The 20334-nt window shown below is 36.2% G+C and overlaps 1 protein-coding gene across 3 annotated transcripts in view; it reads right to left on the bottom strand.

The window, feature by feature from the left end:
- The window catches only part of crhr1 (corticotropin releasing hormone receptor 1), a 165774-nt gene extending 154335 nt beyond the window's left edge, over nucleotides 1-11439 (bottom strand). The window contains exons 1-2 of one of the 3 annotated variants that reach the window (XM_058769343.1): nucleotides 11187-11436; nucleotides 10429-10548 (exon numbers count right to left, since the gene is read on the bottom strand). In XM_058769343.1, the coding sequence (XP_058625326.1) occupies nucleotides 10429-10452 (24 nt within the window). In that variant the 5' untranslated portion in view covers nucleotides 10453-10548; nucleotides 11187-11436. Of the gene's footprint in view, nucleotides 1-10428 lie in introns of all 3 variants that reach the window. The other 2 variants (XM_058769345.1, XM_058769342.1) reach the window with 2 other exon arrangements.
- Between the last annotated feature and the right edge of the window lie 8895 nt (nucleotides 11440-20334).

The raw sequence follows: 20334 nt of genomic DNA, 5'->3' as shown, positions 1-20334 counted from the left end.
GGCAAAGGACCTCAAGACAGGAATCGAATTCAGGTCGCTGTGAGCGTATTTGTGCTGTATGTCGACACACTGACCACGAGGCTATCAGCAGTGAAGGGTAAATGTTTTTCTAAACACTCTAGCACAGCAAAACGAAACTCTTAAATGTTTCATGAAATTAGACAACATTATTGACAACGTCGAAAAAAAAAAAAATTGTCGACAAATATTTTTGTTGTTGAGTAGTTATTTGATCTCCTATGACCTAACGTAAGAGCCTGCACTTATGCGGTTTGACCAGTGTGGCGCTGTAGCACAAGACTATAATTCAGCTCTCCTGGATGCAATTCAAGAGAAGAAGACACACACAGCATTTCAGAGCAAATGCAGCTGCTGAGCAGCGTTTAGATGAATATGTAAATATATGCTACATGCTTTCCTCTCAATAACAAAATAAACACAACAAAAACTGACAGGGGTGAGAAAGCAGCAGTTAAGAAAACGTCTCATCCAGCGATGTGGATGTACATGTTGCACAAGCTCTGCAGATCGTTACTCTAGATTCTCAAGTCCAGTCACGTCACGTTTATTTATATTGTACTTAATGCACTAGATAGCCTTAAATTAAGCAGCTTTACAGTATTTAACATGAACAAATAGACTCTGTGTCGCTTTCAGTTAGAATTACAACTTGATTTTCTCTTATAAATTTATAAATCAGCTCTCCAGTGTGGAGCTAGCTAAATAGTTTTATTAGTGGGGGATATTTCATTAAAATGATTGATTCGGGACTGTTTTGATTATCATAACCCTATAAGGTATTTTAAAAGAGATTGTGTTGAATAAAATAGCTTATCTAAAAATAAAATGTCTTATCACTTACCTTTATTTTGTTTCTTATCTATATGACTTACAAAAGGAGATGCCTTTCAGTTAAGTTTCATATAGCTAATTAAATGGTGAATGAGAGAGTTTTGTTTCTCTGTCATTTCATTTTGTGTGCCAAATATATTTATTTGTATAAATTACTTATATGATTTTCAAAAGCTGAAGTGATTATCTTTATTTGGTAAAATATGCATAACTCAATATTTTAACTAATTGCAAAAGTTGAATAATCGAAGTCTACTGATTAATCAGTGAAATAATTGTCGATTAATTGTTATCGTATTATTAAAATAATTGTTTATTGCAGCCCTACATGACATCAAGATATAATCCATGCCTATGAGCTTTAAAGTCATCTATATGCTAATGTACTGCTTAAAGCATACAAAATGTACTTATATGTAAACACATTTTAAAATGGTCATGCTTTTTCCTCTGGCAAAACACTAGATGGTATTTTGGATGGAATAAAAGTTCTTAAAGCTGCATTCTGTAACTTTTTTGATTTCAAAATTTATATAATAAGTGAGTACACCATGAATCCATTTTCAAAACCGTGTTTTTGGCTTATCCTGAATCACTACGGTACACCTATAATAAGTGTTTATATTATGACTGTTTTAGACTGGTTCGAGTAAGTATAGCTGCGGAGTATCCCAGTACCTGCGTGATTCGTCATAGACATAAACAGAGAGAAGTAGCTCCGGCTACAATGTTCTTCTGCAAGACCCATACAGTTCTGTTTATTAACTGCTAGAGCGCCAAAAGTCACGGACTGCAGCTTTAAGTTCATTCAGCAGCATGTCATGTTTTTGTTATAGTAGTAGTTAAAATAAATCTGACCATTGATAACATAATGGACATAAAATGTGATGCCAAAAGTAATAAAATGAAATAAAATAAAAACTAGAAAATAATAATTAAAAATAATAAATTAAACTGATTAAATCAAATACAATAATACAATAAAATAAAAAATAATAAACTAAAAATCCTCTACTAATAAAATCAGCTAATATTTAATTTTTAAAGATTTATTTATAAATAAATAAATAAATAAAATACAATCTAGGCTTGTTTGCATTCTTCTACCGATATTTAACATTGTGTACTGTAACTCTGACCTTGAGGCTGCACTGCTTGGCTCTACTCGCTGTGGGGCTGTTAATTGTGATAAATGGAGATGACACAGGCTGCAGTGTTAGCGCAAGGAGTCAATATCTTTTATGCCAACGTTCCACACAAGCATAGCTGGGTAATTAATGAAAGATGCTTGGATGCCGTGCCCCTCCACCTGCCTGCACACTTCATTCCGTAACTCCACAAAAGTGAAAGTGAGGCAGTATATACAGTACATGAGTTACATTTGTCAGTTTGCGCAGGCATAAATAGGGGTGTTTTCTATTGCCCCAGCTTAATGTGCATATGGATGAAAGTCTGTGTGGATGCATGTGAATATGACTGTTACTAACACGTAAGCATTTTTTAAACACAGGAAACATGCTCACACAAATAAACACACTGCTCAAGTATGCTTGGAAGAGAGGATGTTGCTATGGTCTATATTCCATTGGGAGATACAATGGGGTCCAAAGGAACACATTGAAAATCTGGGATTCAAAATCCAATTTAAACTGGCAAATAAACACAAGGTTTAAGGATTCTGAATTGTTTAAAACAAAGAAAAGTTATGGTGTAAACTGAAGGCTCAATAAAGAGAACTTCCTGTCAATTTTACTCCAAATTTGCTCTCATGATTTTGAAGGTCATCGGTGCTTTTGAACTTACTAGCATTTCTGAATTATAAACATCTGTCCATATTTGTAGTGTAAAGTACATTTGAAGTTGTGTCAGTGTCAGTGTCAACCATGCATAGGGATATGGTTCACCGTCAGCATAAAAGCTATTTTAAAAGGCACTGTTCAAACTACAGTATATGAAAATGTGCTACCTTGCTCATTCAAAATGCACAGACAATAGAGAAAGAAATGCCTTAAATATCCCATCTATTAGATGAACACAAAGACTGTTAGATACTCAGTACACTTAGTCTTGACTTGCCGTCACGCAACTCAGGGACAAAGAATATACATCTTAATAATTATCTTGTTAATATCTGATCTTCTCGCTCTCTGCTGTAATGATTATTCACAAGTGTGATGACTTAATGCTTACTTTACTTTTAATTAAGGCTGTCAATTTAACACATTAATTCAGTGCAATTAATTAAAACAAAAATAACATGCTAAAATTACCTAATTAATCATTAGGTAAAAAAATAAAAAAAATAAAAAATCCAACAAACCACTTCAAAGGACAGAAATCAAAATGCAAGGCACGAGATGCTAAAAAAAAAAAAAGCATGACAGAGTTACAATATATTTTACTATAACTATAATAATAACGACAATGATAAACTTTATTTATAATCAAATAAAGTGCTTTACATGAAAGCATGAACATCAGTACATCACACATAAAAGACAAAAAAAAATATATATATTACATGAGAAACAATATATCAACAAAATACATACAGCAGAAATTGAACTAAATGCTACAGGGTAAAAAGATACGTTTTTAACTTTCTTTACTATTTACTATTTACTATATAGTTTACTATTAATTTTACTTGTATAATAATTTACTATAATTTGTAATAACTTTTAAAGTTGATTTCTGTAAGATCTATTTAGTGCCCATCACAATAATTTAATGCTTTTCATATCGAATACTGATATATGCCATAAACAGTGATTCAGTTAATTAACAATTATTTCATTATTTGACCAAATTTTATAATTCATGCATTCTTTAATTTAATAACTAATTAATAACTTAATATAATTAATATTAATAATTATTTTTAAAAACCTGATTGACAGCATGTCTGTTAATCATTCTCATTTTATCATCATTTATTTTGCACTGTTCTTTGTTGCCTGTAGATAAACTGATGTGTGTCCCGTGCCATTAGCTTTATTCTTGCCAATGAAACTGAACACTGAAATTGAAAACTGAACAAGAGGAAATAGATGCAGTGATAAACACAAGGGAAGGAGGAGAAAGATTTGATGAAAGGCTTTGCTAATATTGTACTTTTTCATGATGAAATCTTGGATTTGACACAGTTAAACAGATCATATTTATATCTCTTCAAACAGAAATTATATTCACAGAATAGTAAGAACAAAAGAATGCAAAAGCCAAATATGCTTTCAACAGAGATCTAATTTAGTCTTCTCAAAACAAACGGCTCTCGCTAATTTGCATGTCTAATCTGTTGTGAGAATACATTTCCCACCAAAAAAAGTAAAAAATAGAAGCAAACAAGAACAGCAGTCCCTTTCCCAACGTTGCAGCATTGTGATCAACTAATACGAAGGAAGAAATGCCTTCTGGGAAAGCACTGCAAGCCCCTCTGATGTAAATGCGTTCCGTTTTAAGTGAGACACGAGTTGTGAAAAATGCCGGATGGAAAGGGAAAATCGATTGGAAAGGGATGAATGAGGTTTTGTCTTTTTTTATGCAACAGCTGCCAGGTACCAGCTGCTTGTAAAGAGCCACTGACAGGCTAATTGAGTTAATTCACTCATTTCATTTAAAAAAAGGACGAGGATCTGGGACAAAGTAGGCATAGTGATCACTGACTCAGCGAACAGAATATCTTTCTTACTCATGTAAAACCGTGGCAAGCTGCGAGAGAATCCCACCATTCTCTGTAGCACAAAACAACATGTGTTGCATGACCGTACAGAATGTCATGCCCATCTAAAATGAGGAGGCAAATGAGTGTGGCAGAAAACACCCATTCACATTTAAACATGTCAATGAAACTTGTAAGAGTGGGGGTTGCCAAGTCACAGTAAAAAAGATGCAATTTTGACTGCGATACAGAAAATAATCTGGATTAATATTAGTAACAGTCAGTTTCCACTTCATACCAATGTGACGTTTTTGGTTTTGTACTTAACGTATGAATGGCTAAAACTAATTCAATGAAGTGTTTCATGATTACTAATGGGAATTCAAGGATGGAACAATATGTTCAAATTGTGAAATCCTCCAGATGTGGCAACAATGCCTTGGACCTTATCGTATTTCTGAACAATCATCTTCATGCATCAGCTAATATTTAATTTTACAATGTCCAACGATTCTCCAAAATGTTTCTGCATTCCAGACTATGTCACTCAAAAAGGTTTGGACTTTTTAAAGGCCTTTGAAACTTATGCAACAAGTTTAATTATGCAGATTTTGGAATTGTTCACATGTTCTAATAGACCTTTTTCAGAGATTGTGATAACGCATTTCCACAGTTATTACATCGTAAATCTAGAAAAAAAAAAATATATATATATATATATATATATATATATATATATATATGAGTGTTTCTGAAACAAAGGCTGATGGAATGTTGACATTATTCACTCTTTTGACCAACCTAATGAATCTCTCATTATTTGTATTTTTTTTACCTCTTTTGGAAAGTTAAGAAATGCTATTATGGATTTTTTTTTCTTTTGCTATTTGAGCAAATGAGAACACACACACACACACACACACACAAAAAACATATTTGTTATAGTGTCTGTTCACCACTATAGAAGTTCAACTAACTATGATGACTTCTGCTTCTGAGAACCCCGGAAATGTGAAAAGGTTCCATTGTGATTTTGTCCCTTTGCACAGTATTTGACTTCAAGTAAGGACATGGTTAGGAAAGAATGCTATATTTAGGGTAATTGAGATCTGATGTATTTCCGTAGGTTTCCGGTCCATTGTTTTTAAGGACTCCCAGGGTGCCAGCTCCACCTCAGATTCATCTATACTCCTCATTTGCTTTAAACACAGACATGGCAAATGACTCATGCGAAATCTATACCGCACCCTCAACTCTTACAGAGTACTTGCCGTTCAGCCTTTAACATAAGTGCACTTCCTGTTCCCTCATCAAAAGCCCATCTCTGAAATCACACAACGACCCCTTCATCAGAGTATGTATGTAATACAGCTTTTGTGCAAGCCTTGGCATTCTTTACACACACTTTCACTCTCACTTTTTCCATTGCCAGCTATCTCCACTTCAGGCAGACCGGCTGTGCTCCATGCCTAGACTAATTAAGTGAGTTTAAAGAACAAATGCGTTTTGTGCAAGCCGTCCAGCTTTTAAAATGTCCAAAAGCTTCCAACGCTTCCCTATAATTACCTTATTAGGTAAAGCACAATATTAATTTAAGTGATTTATTATAACCCTGCTTTTAAAATTGACTATGACAGTCTGGGGGCGATAAAACCAAGTTTTTAAGTGAGGTTGATATGCCAGCGCTTAACGTTAAATCTGTTATGTCCTTCTTGGTGAAAGAAGCTACTATGAAGTCATTCTTTTCCGATGTTAAACTATTTAAACCAGTATTTCCCAACCTGATGGAAAATCTGACTCATTTCCATTAACCAGTTTATTTGAACAATTCGTTCAGCTAATTTTTTTGTGCAATTTCACGTGCCCCACTTTAGTTTACTGCGGTCATGATTCAGCTTTTACGAAACATAAAACCTTTTAGAATGTATATAACTTGTAATAACAATAAACAAAAGCAAAATTCTTTTACATCTTTCATCCAAAATGAATTGTTTAAAATCATTATTTATACCAATACCAATATGTATATGTGGATTAATTTTAGATAATAATGCAGGTAAACATCAGTCAAACCCTTGGTTCACTCACTTTCAAACATGTGTAGGTTCTTGGCTCATTGCGAACTGGACATGTCTGTACCATCCGTTCAAACCAAGAAAAATAAATTAAAATTAATAAAATAAAATAAAATACACTCACAGATTCATCTCAATTAATGAATGAATTTGTTAACCTGTTCAATCAGTTTGTTAACAAGATTTGACTCAAAAGAATAATTTATGAATACTGTATATACTAGACACATAAGTGTGTGTGTGTGTCTATAATTTGTGTAATACTTTGTGCTTTCTTTCCTTATAAAGGAACTGAAAATATAAGATTCAATATAAGATTGATATTGATTTAAGCCATTATTATTAGTAGTAGTAGTAGCATTGACTAAATTCTGCATATTCTGTATTTCTGTTTTATCAATTTAAAATCAGCAGAACAAAAATGTTTCCAAGGACCCTCTGGAACCCTCTGGGACTTGGTTGGGAATTACTGATTTAAACTGTGGCCTGTTCTGGTAATGAGAAAATGACAAAATACCATTAATGCCGTTTGCAGTGATGAAAGCTATGTGAACAATTGCTTCTAATCTCTGTTTTCATAACATTAATTTCATACTTGCCCCAAATCTCTCCCACGACACCCAGAGCGGAGAACCAAGAAATATTTAAACAACCAATTCAAGACCAATATGATCTGAAGCTATTCAATTCTGAGTGACAGATGAGCATAGGGTCGCATACAAAAACCATCCCTAAATGGCAACGAGCTGGAAAATTCGAGATCCTGCAATTCTCGGTCAGCAAGCTTGTTTTCAGAGTTTGAGAATTGCAGAGAGGATTTGAAAGGATACATTCAGAAAAGGAACTCCCAAATGGCTTAACGTCATTATTATGAGCTACATTTCCAGGAGATGCAGCAGAGGAGAAATTACTGAAAGAGCTCCTAAAAAAGACACAGCGCTGACACAAAATACCTAGCAGGGCTTTAGCACTAAATAAGCCACCGTTTACATTGCAGTATATATAAAAAACAATAATCGCCTTGACTGGTTATGAGAAAGTGAGACTGTCGTCAAAAAGAACAATGTGGCCCAACGCAAAGTCCAGTTCTAAGTACTTAAGAGGTTTTCGCTGCTCTGGGAATCCTCATCTGTGTTTATACTCAGTACATGTTCAATTAGTCATGCAAAGACACTGCGGCGCATGAACCATGCTAAATCATAGACACGATATTGACCTCTGGGATATTAAAACTACAAAATAATGGGCCATACCTGCCGTTGCTATGACACAGTGAGTGCTGAACACATTTGGAAGAGTTTGAAACCCCTAAACCTCAACAGTACCCTCAAAAAGGCTGTTCAAGCTCTACAGACTCTTCTCAAAAGACCACAAGCATGTCTTGAACAGCCTTTCTCCTTCAAAAAAGAACACAATGAGACATGTACACCATTCAATATGTACACTATTGTGTGAGAGAAGCCAAATAGCCACAACCACAACGAATCAAGGCAACAAATAAATAAGCCAGACTGTGACAAAAAGCACAAAATAGACTGTGGCTCTTCTGACATTTAAATTCTGACATCTTGAGGAGAAACTGATAACCCCACCGCATACATCTGAAATGTTGTTTGTCTGTATCTAAAAGCATCGGGTCGAAGCTGTTGGGTCTGTGGAGAGCGAGAAGCCTTTCCGCTCCTTACATCTCTGTGATGAGTTAATTAGACCTGTGTGCTTATTGAACTGCACTGGGTCGACTGCAATTTGAAAAAAGCTTCCTGTGCTTAACCAGGCCGAAGGAGTCATGTGTACAGGTGAAATTATTCTTCCTGTGGGGTGCTATGAACACACAAACAAACACATGTCCTGTGGGGCGAATGACCTCAAAGACTCTGGTTTCCTGCAGGACGGGTTGTAAAGGATGCCTTCCGAGCTCCCGTCAGGTGTGCCAAGGTGTAAATGAAGGGCAAACAATTGACTTGTAAACAACCGGCGGCATCATGATGGAAATATGCTATCAAAAGAGCTAGAGGGAGGAGAACGAAACGATGTCATTCATGGCTAAAGAGAGCAAGATTACACATTCATAAGCCTTTCTTCCTCGCAGATGGCTCGGTTTTCTTCTGGCCTCAATTTTATCGCAATCATCAGCACAACCAGTCAGTCATCTCAGATCTGACCTTTTGACCCCTGTAGTTGCTAGAAAAAAGTTAGTCAGCCTTCAAATGCCAGGAATGAAATGTGGGTATTGCATTTTTGGAATACAAAATTTCCTCTGAGATCACAGTAACCAGGCTGATGTGCTGAGGCAACGAAAAAGAGTAAAATATAAGTCGATTAGCAGTTGTACGGAATCCTAATTGCTTCTTTGCACCCCTGCCAGCCACATAGGACATTTCATAACACTGGCAAAAAGCAGCGAAGCCAAAATCACAGGACCGTGTCTTCACCCTCTGAGTATTTCAAAACTCAGATACGATCAATCATCACTCAAATCATTTTTTCTGGGAAAAATACTATCCGCAGCGCTGAAAGTGATAAAACACATATTAATGGTAGCTGAAAGCTTGTATGTTTTGACTGTCAGAGTTTCAGCACATTACTTCGTAATGGTGCCAAACTGGGCCACGGTCCAGAGCGGAGACTAATAAACTTGCTGCATCCTTTATAAGGCTAAAAATAAAGGCTCTTTTCTTCTTTACCTTTCAGTGATGTCATTTTATATTATTTAGAATCTATGATATGCTTGTGATGCATTGCCAGGCTTCTATTATAAGCTAGAATTGACATTCTTTTCAAATGTCTTGCGGCTCAGCTGAGGACTGGCAGGGGATTGTGTCCTGTCCCTGCTTGTATTTACTGTCTACAGAATTCAATAGCACACCCACACACTGCTGACTCACATTGGCAATGATCTCCCCCGTCGAAGGATAGTCATTAATTACCTCCACTGCTTCCCTTAAAATCTCAGTGTCAAATTATAGTTTAATGACAGGTGTTATTCTACTATATTTAGACAAGACAAACGAAACAAGAACAAATATTAGGACAAAAACAAGCCTTTTTAAATCCAACATCAATTTAAGACTTTTTAAATCCAACATCAATAATAATAATTATAATGAACGCAAATAGTGCTGAAGAATTTGAATGGCAAAAATGTGCACTGTAAAAAAATACTGTTAAACGTTGTTAAAAGGCTTTTTTTTTTTTTACCGTATATGTAAATTACACTGTAAAAATACCAATCTACTTGAGTCCTTAAAATCTATTTGATGCTGTTCTGCACTCACACCAAACACTAGTGATACAATGGAAAGCCACACAATGTACTTGTATAAAAATAAGCCTCTATAGTAACTGTCACCAGTACCAACAGACTGACAAGAGCACAGTGTTACCCACACAAACAAAATACCGTTAATACACAAAATACTAAAATAATGCTTCAAATATGACTAAAGCAACCTAAAACACTCTAATGCACATAACAATGACCACAAATAAGGAGAACTAACTTTTTTAAATGGCATCTTAACAACTGTGATTGTGTGTGTAGAGGATTCTGGGAAAGCCTCTTTCTCCAGGAAAAAAAAAAAATCATGATTTAAACAATAATTTGCCATACACGTATGTGTGTTGCCCTTTTTTTCAACAAATTATAAGGTAATTTATACGTTGTAGTTTAAACAATGATACATAAAAATGTGCATGTGTTGTCTTCTACAATTTTTTCACCGTATATGAGGGTAATTTACAGTTAACCAATTAAAAGGTTTTCATTGCATTGTAGCATGTTTCCATTCTAACATTTTACCAGTTAAGCTACTATGCGCTTTCAATGGGTGATAGTCGTACCTGTGGATGGAGGATGCGACTCATTGCTCCAGTGTTTTTCTGCAGAAACCTTCAAACAGCACAGCGCTCCTTTGCTCCAGATGCAGCTGTCCGGATGCTCCGCTCCGGGGTGACAGACCTCTGTTTGAAAAACAACAGATATGCACCCAAAGGATGGTCAGGGCAGCGCTTACAACTGGAAATAAACGGGTGAATTCTGCGCGCATTTGAACCGCTGTCTCATTTTCAACCAGTTCCAGATGAGTGATTATTAATACAGGCGGATATATCCTTATTATTTAGTGATTCAAATGGACGCTTAATCCTCGGTAAATAATCTTCTGTCAGGTTTGAGTTCTTAAGGTCCTCGGAGGCAGGTGTTTATTCAGACACGATCCCAGTCACGCGCAACACTCAGTCAGTGTTCCCTGTTAGATATGATAAGCGTTTCGACCTGCTCCCCTGCGGCTGGAACTCAACTTTTCTGAGAGTACTGCCACTATTTGCTCTGTTTCTTCTCCAAAATGATTCGTTCCTTGTAAACACGTCGAGCTCCTCACACCGAGAGTGACCCTCTGTTTGTGTCCCATCGGTCAACAGTAATGCGTTCACATGAAGCCCCTACATGACAGCGAGGAGGCGTCACTGCGCGCGGATAAGAGAAATCGACGTTCGGTTTTTGCGCGCGTGCGGCTAAATGTTGTCCTGCGAGCGGAATGTGACGACAATTGTAAGAAGTATTGCTGACGAGCGAGCGGAGTTCGCCGGTGCAAACTAACCCGTGCCGTTCCCACGCGGGCTGCGCGTCTTCATCCTATCCAACCGGTTCATTCTCTCGCGTGCGCACAGCAGCAGGCTCAACGCTGAACAGCCTTCATAATGAGTCAATTCCATTCCAAAGTGAGCATCACTATAGCGCGCTCACTCCGAAAGGATCAGCACTTGAAGTGTGTTGTGTTCTCTGGAGGGAACTGGGCGCATTACTGTCTTATTTGGAACACCGTACACGAATATCTACCGACGTCAGTAGCACTTTATTTTCCATCAGAAAGTTGTGCTTAATTGACATCTGAATAACATCGCGTTACCATCGCCGTTTGAGTCAGATGCAGATCAAAGTATGTGGGCTAATGTAGTGTGGCGCTTAAATAACTTTTTTTTTTTTTTTTAAACAACAACAACAAAAAGAACCATACAAATGTGTTAGCGATATAATAGAAATGTCCCCTAGCTCACGTTAAATTTAAAATAATTGATTCAATGTCTTGAAAAGAATCACGAGGACCCAAGAAGGATCGTGTGAAAGGGCAAAATGACATTAGAACACAAAAGAAAAGACTTTTGACTTCATCTGATCTAATTGTGCTGATCCAGCAAAATAATTGCGTGAGAAGCAGATTATAAATCCTGAAAAATAACCTTTATAAAAATTCCTTCATATCACCCCGAAAATGAGTTTAATGATTAAAATCAAAGCATTACAGAGGCGCTGCTTTGGAGTTACATAATACATCATTCTCTGCGCTTTGATCGAATGGGGTGTTTTTGTCATGCAAAAATTAAAATTAATGGCAAATCTTTGAAATGCTGTTTCATATGCTCTTTTTTTTAGTACTTTGGAATGAAGGCTGACAGTGGATGTGACCATTTGTCTCTCATTCATTTTAGGAAGGTATATTAGGAAACTGTGGAGAGGAGAGTTATTGGATGCATATTTTGTTTCACAGTTACGCGTGCGTCATTCTAAACGGACGCGCTTGGTGTTGCGTGGCTTCAGTGGATACTGCTGCTGCCCGCGCTTTTCTTTACGCAGTGACACTGCACAGAGTCTGTCAGATTTTAGTTCCAAAGGAAACTGTCATCCCATCTTTCCAAAGAACTACACTAGCCTTTATATAACTTAATATAAGTAAAACAACACGCACGGTGGCCTTCTGTCGTTTTCATTTCCCACTTCAGCCTCATAGCCACTAAATTCTTGTCACAGAACATTTTTATATTTTGTAAATTTGTACATTTTATATTGTAACATTTGCATTTCTTTAAAAGCTAAATATTATTATTATTATTATTATTTGTATTATTTCTTACTCCCCTGATATAACTGTTATCGAAGATCTCTCACAATAACACCTAACTTGCCAGAAATAGACAAAATCAGCAAATAAATGTCTGTCATTTTTCAGCTTTTGAGCTCAGAGTTGTTTGTGGCACTGACCACTCTTGTCTAAAGGTGACAGCACAGCAAACCCTTCTCATGTATTTCCAGACACTGTCCTCTTTCTAGATTTAAATGTGTTCTCAGGGTCAGGTGTCACAGGAGCACAGGAAGTCCTGGACAGAGGTGTCGAAAAGAACAACTGGCTATCCAGTCATTCTCCCCATCACATTAATGTGGTTGTTCATTCTGGTTCATAAAGACGAAGGAAATGTTTCAAAATGCATTAACCTTAACAAGCTGACCTAAGAACAGTGACCTGTCTGATGATTTGACTTATTTCACATTATTAAAATTGTTAGGAGAGTGTAGAAAGGAACGTCTACTTTTAATATGGAAAGCTATATTTCAAGATGCCTTTTTTAAACTTAAAACTGATAGTTCGCCCAAACAACACTGTACTCTAATGATATTCATTTTATGGCAAAAAAAAAAAAAAATAGGACAATAGGACAATATTTGGCCAAGATACAACTATTTGACAATCAGGAATCTGAGGGTGCAAAAAAAAAAAATTCTAAATATTGAAAAAAAACCTCCTTTATTGTTGTCCAAATGTAGTCCTTAGCAATGCATACACTCTTAAAAATAAAGGTGCTTATAAGGTTCTTCAAGAACCATTTTTGGTTCCACAAAGAACCATTCAGTCAAAGGTTCATTAAAGAACCATCTCTTTCTTACCTTTTTATTATCTGAACAACCTTCTTTCGCCACAAAGAACCTTTTGTGAAACAGAAAGGTTCTTCAGATGTTAAAGGTTATTTATGGAACCATTTAGACAAAAAAGGTTCTTCTATGGCATCATGAAGCACCTTTATTTTTAAAAGTGTATAATTAATCAAAAATGAATTTGTGATATATTTATGGTAGGAAATTTACAAAATATCTTTATAAAACACGATCTTTACTTAATATCCTAATGATTTTTGGCATAAAAGAAAGAAAAATATATATATAATAATTTTGACAGACTCACACACACACACACATTATGTGGTGTGTGTGTGTGTGTGTGTGTGTGTGTGTATATATATATATATATATATACACACAAACACACACACACACACACAAAATAAATGAAAAGTAAAATTATTTAAATTATGTTTTGAATATAGTAATATCTGCCATCTACATACTTCTCATGTCATGATGTCAGAATTTATTTTTATTTTTTTCTCTCTTCCACACTTTCTGAGAGAACCATTCATGACGAAACTATTCATTATCACAACACCTGCTGTGGCATACGTCTCATTTTACTTTATGGCATGCTGTCAGCTCAACCGTGACATATTGACATCCGTTTTGATGGCGCACAGTGCACTTTTCTACATGGCACACATGACTCATTCACATCGTCACTAATCGTCACTGGGGCATTTTTGAAATGGTAAGGGTGATATTGTCTTCCCAAAGGGAATTGGCTTTTAAGGCAGTCTAAATTTATAAGCAAGCTCTAAAAGCAAGAGGAATAGACATTAATAAAGTATGCGCTTATGCACTTGACAAGATCGGATTCTGTTTTCCTTTTAAGCTTGGAAATGGAAATGAGAGTTCTTCACATTTTTAATAGGCTGGGGAGAGATTCTCCTTATGTCTATTCCATTTATCATTTATTTAGGAAATGATTTGACCCACGCACAGGTAATTGGATGAGTAAAGTGTAGATATGTTCAAAGAAAACCTGCCCTTGTTTAAATGCAATAGCCTTTTCATTTTCAGTCTAAACATAACAGCCTAATTTGATGCAGGGTATTTTAACGTTTTCAGGGGTTGTTCTGTTTAATTTGTCTTGGTCGTCACTGCTAATTTAAGAGAATGACATCATAAACGCTCTTCTGAAGAGCCAAAGGTCAAGTGCATGAAAGTAATACTCAGTGTCCTCTGACTTCCAGCTAAAAGTTTGAGTCATGCTGGCTACACACACACACACATATGTTGTGTTTCCATATTTTATGGGGACTTTGCACAGGCATAATGGTTTTTATACTGTACAAACCGCCCTACTCCTAAATCTAAAACTTTTTACAGAAAACTTTCTGCATTTTTAGATTTTCAAAAAATTTCATTCTGTTTGATTTATAAGCTTCTTTCCTCATGGGGAACTAAAACATGTCCCCATGTACCATAAAAGGTATTACTATCCTTGTGGGGACATTGGGCCCCCATAATGTGATAAATACCAGGTGCACACACATGTTTGTTTTTGTGAATTGTGGGGACTTTCCATAGTCTTCTATTACTTTTATTCTGACCAAACAATATTTTCCATCCCCTAACCCAGCGTTTCCCAATCCCAGTTTTTGCGATATTTCGTATGTATCTCTTATCACTTACGACGTTTGTTCTATTCGACCGTAAGTGTCATCACCGGATATTCCGCCATGATTCCAGTCCGAACCGAGTGTATGTTCCATTCAAAAGGCATTAAAGTGTGCAAGACCTGAATTTCAGTTGTATTTATTTACCGAGGTAGCCTATATGATGTCCACTCGTCTGTGTGTGAAGAGGCTGCAGGCAGCGGCGCAGCGCAAATCCATGAATGAAAGTTCAGAAGTAAACTTCAACGGATTTTCCCTGCTCAGGAAGTAGGAAGCAATGAACATTATGTAGGGATTATATCAATTGGAACACAGTTCATCCACGTATCTCTCTTCTAACGAGCTGGTTATCTGAATCTGGTGTGCTAATTAAGAGAGACATGCAAAATATGCAGAGCGGGGGTGGGAGGTGCGAGGACTGGAATTGGGAACCGCTGCCCTAACCCTTAACCTACCCCTTACAGAGAACCTGTTTGCATTGTTACACTTAGATAAACATCATTTACTATTTTTAATCTTTCATTTTTTCCCCCTCATAGGGACTGCAGGCCGGTCACCACAATGTCACAAATTTCAGGTTTTACTATCCTTGTGGGGACATTTGGTCCCCACAATGTAGCATAAACAAGTACACACACACACACACGTTTACTTAGCTAGCTATTGTTTTATATACACTGTAGAGATACATTTTCTAACCTACCCCTAACCCTACTTCTTACAGAAAACTTTCTGCATAGCAGTTTTACAAATGAGGACGTCCCCAAAGGGAGGTTTTTGGCAATTTTGTCAGGTTTTGCTCACTTTTGGGTACAAATTTGTCCCCAATATATGGTTAAGTAGGTACACACACACACATTTGAACTACCAATTGTTTATTATTGGTTAGTACTACACTATAAAAAATTTCAAGCGGTTTCAACTAATTATTATTTAGTAACTAGTTCCACAGAAATTTTACGTTCAGTCAATTTCTGACTTCATAGTGTTATCTGAATTGTTATTTTTTATTTCAACCTTTACTGAACTAGTTTTATAGTCCATTCAACTAAAATGTTTTAATTGGTCGAATATTTAGAAGACTACAGCAAGTTATGTCAATTAAAATTTAACTGTTTACTCTGTGTTTTATATGTTACCTTTATTATTTGGCAATTATCGTAATAAATAAATAAACATATATTTTTATAGTTTAACAAAATTATTAAAATGATTAACTGGTGTTTATCAATCACTAAAAACACACACATTACAACACATAATAGCCTTTATTTAATAACAATCTCCATTTATAACATTTTTCATGCAGACTAAACATACAGGAATGCAGAAAAAAAGTCTGGTATTGTATGAAATATCGTGTGGTATGGTGTGAAAAAAACATCTTGGATGGTCTAAAGGTCAGTAAATTAACAGCAAAGTTTCATTTTTTGGGTGCACTATCCCTTTAAAGCTCCAGTTGACAAACATTACATCTGTAATACAACTGCAAAATTCAATATAAACTTTGTTCAGAGGGTTCATTTAGATCTATAATTCGCAGACCATCTGGAAATATGAAGATACCAGTCTTGCATGTTACTCTGATCCAGACAGAGTGAACATCTCCAGTTCAAGTAGCAAACCTTGGCTGCCACCTTAAAATAAACCCAGGCATTGCGCAATGTAATGTGAAATACGTATAGATATCCAGCAAATCTTTTTTTAGCCTTTTTATGAATGTGGTGGTGACAAGGGGCATGTCTGAGAGAGACACTCTCTCAGAAATGAGAGATCCACGCCAACATGCCACAGAAAACAAGGTGAACTCACTATCTGCAAATCCTTTTGAAGTCAAACCACATTTGTATGCCTCGTGGAAAAAAATAATGATTGCACTACAACATTGCACGACTGATCAGATAATTTTAGTTGGCAGACACAAACCAGCAGCACAAAGCAGAGATCACAAGTCTCTAAGCTTTATCTGAGATGAAAATTATGCAGAGTTCAAGTTATGACTTTTACCATCCTATTCAGAAAGCTGTTCTACACCACCCAACAGAGTTTCAGAAATAGAAATAATGCATTGACTGTGACTCATGTGTCATGCTGATATGCTATGTCCCAGTTTTCAGCCTGAGAATGATATCTGTAGGTCTGTGAGTCGAGCTATAATGACAGGCTCCAAACACTTACGTCTCTCCAGTGGAGTTAATGACCAGAATGTTGTCTAACTTGCTTCTCTCATTTCGCAGAGGCCTTTGACAACATTTCAGACCTCAGCCTGTTGCCTCTGTTAGGAAGACACCTTCTGCTTATAAACAAATGCTATAGTAAAGGGCTGTTTGTGACCAATTTAATTTTCTACCAGCATCATAAAAATGAAAAGAGTAAAAATAAAATAAATTTATATACCTGTCCTGGTCACTGATTTATGGTCAACTCTGACAGCACAATAAATACCAAGTCTGACAAAATATGTTTATCAGATTCAGAACATGCTTAAACTATAGAGCAAAATAATAATTTAAAAAATGGTAATACTTTATTTTAGGGTCTCTTAACTAGTTGCTTATTAGCATGTATATTACTAGAATATTAGCCATTTATTAGTAGTAATTAAGCACATATTAATGCCTTATTCTACATTACCTTATTCTACATCCCTAATACTACCCAATACCTAAACTTAACAACTACCTTACTACCTATTAATAAGCAGCAAATTAGGAATTTATTGAGGGGAAAGTCATAGTTATTAGTGAATAAGTGTTCCCTATTCTAAAGTGGTACCAAAAAATAAAAATAAATAAATAATAAAACAAAACAAAACAAAACAAAATACCAATTTACTGCTATAATCTGACATTCAGGGTAACAAGATTTTTAATGAGGGGAGAAAATGTACTGCAGGACTTTCATCCATTTCATCCATTGGAAATTGTGACCAAATAAATCAAGATGGTAATAAGTTGAAAAAATATTTTCTGACTTTAGCCAAAAAATGCTATTTATTTCAAGGGCAGAGCAAGTTACAAAGTCAATTAATCACGCAAAATAAGAATTGAAAGTGCATTAGGGTTACTTTTGATTTCATGTTGATTTTTATCTTTTTTTTTTTTTCTTTAATGGTTACTCCACTGAGTTGAGCTTTATTGTTCTATTTATCATGCCCCGACATTAAGCATGTCTTCAGGATGCCATGCATCAAATCCATCTAATCTATCATAACAATGCTTATATCAGACTGAAAGAGAAAGTGAGACGGAGAATGTTTACACAATAAACTGTGCTATGAATAATTGCCTCTCTCACACAGTTTAGTCTCCAGTTTCTGCTGATTTATTCAGTGTTGTGTGATTTGATTACTATGGTTTTATCCACCGTAGCGTAACCTGAGAGGTCTACAAAAACACTCACACACAACAAACCCTTGACCCACATACCACCCCCCCAGAGATTATTGACAATCAGAGTGACCTGTCCTGTCTGTCATACACTGAGCCTGGATCAAAGGTGACCGGGCTTGAGTTGGAGCCAGAAAGGAAAGCATAAACACAGTCATCAACAATAGAATGAAATGTTGTCCTCTATAATCAAGGAAAACTGGTTTTACTCAAAGCTCTATACTTAATGCAGACATCCCTGCCAATTCTACAAAGGTTCTGGACAGCTTTTTAAAAGTAAGGACAGTGACAATCCCCATGCAAATGCATCGTACCTGAAGTGCTGAGCTATGCAACACATGAGTCAAGGTTACAGCTGATGCAGATGGAGACCAGATGCAGCATTTCTGTTCTGCAGTATATTTCCATGTCCTAATCATAAACCCTAATATACTGGATTAAAAAAACCTGACAATTTAAAGATAGAAATAATTTTATTTTTCTATTATCACAATTATCTCAATCAAGGTGTATATTTGACCTAATTTACTTCAGTTGAAGGAACCTAAAAAAAAACAGATATGCATTAATTTTGTCCTTACTGTAATCAAAACATTTCAAGCAGAACATATTTTCTTAGGATTGGAATGAATCATGCTTTTTTGTTTTTTTGTTTGCAGTCTGATGGGCGAGTCTGGGTTTGGCATGTGACAGGAGGATATCACCTGCCCGACTGCATTGTGCCAATTGTAAAGTTTGCTCTAGGGTTGTCACGATATCAGATTTTTCACTACATGATTATTGTGGACAAAAAATAAATCGCTACACACACACACACACACACACACACACACACACACACACATAATTGGTTATGATATCAGAATGTCTAAATAAATAAACAAAGCTACCACTCAAATTCCCATTATTTTTATTTATTTATGCATTTATTTTGGTCCAATTAATCACACCATAGTGTAACTGAGTGAACGAGACATGAGGCATGAGGCGTGCGGCGTGCGGATCCATGTGCAAGCTTTTATTGACAGACGTGGTCATAATCAGGCATGGGTCAGACAATGGCAAACAGGTATGTAGAAGACAACACAAGAGCAGTCCGGAAAACAAGCGAGGGTCAATCAACGGCGATCGTAATCCAACAGGGCAAGACTATAATCCAGGCGAGGTACAAACAGAATCCAAAAACAGCAAGACAAAGGGTTAATCTAAGAAACAAAGGCAAGAATCAGGAAAAAGGAAATCAGGCACAAAACTAGACGTGACTAAACTAGAACTAGGAACTAAACAAAACTAGGAGATGGCTTCGTAACATTGCTATCACAGATGAGCGATATACAAAAACAATACTAGAGACAGAAACACAGAATGGCTCGGTAAAGCAGTTAACACTAGGAGAGTGATAAATGCAGAACAATACTCGGCGAGGATCTGAGTGTGTGTTATATAGTGTGTAATAGCTCTCAGGTGAGCGTGTGATTGGTGACAGCTGTGTGATCAGTGCAATGGATGATGGGAAATGCAGTCTAGTGTGACGTGCAACAGTCGGTGTGGTGTGAGAGTCAATATGATGGAAGAGCGACCTCCGATGGCGAGAGGACGGAAGACCACGAACCGGATTCGTGACACGTAGCATTTATTTCAATGAACCCATGAATCATTTGCCCCACCAATGTTGAACCATTGAACCAGTGTAGGCTTATGTGTTTTTTTTTAACCTGTTTTCGGATACGTTTTTCCAGTTTTTAATAAGACATGTAATTAAAAGGAAGAGTAGTAGTTAATAATTTTTTACTGGCCTGTTTAGACACGACCTCCATAAAACAGACACAACAAGCCCTGCAAATGAATAAAAGAATACATATTTCACAAACACTTCGTATTTAACAATAGTTTATTAATATATCAGACTTTCGATAAAACATTTGAGTTTTTATGCATGTTTAGTTTTTTGTTGCATTTACACAGTTTTGACCAGTAGGCGTCATCAGAATGTGGA

The sequence above is a fragment of the Onychostoma macrolepis genome, chromosome 03, assembly GCF_012432095.1.
Source record: "Onychostoma macrolepis isolate SWU-2019 chromosome 03, ASM1243209v1, whole genome shotgun sequence".
Lineage (NCBI taxonomy): Eukaryota > Metazoa > Chordata > Actinopteri > Cypriniformes > Cyprinidae > Onychostoma > Onychostoma macrolepis.
The sequence above is the reverse complement of the archived record's forward strand: the minus strand, read 5'-3'. Positions and strand labels throughout refer to the sequence as shown.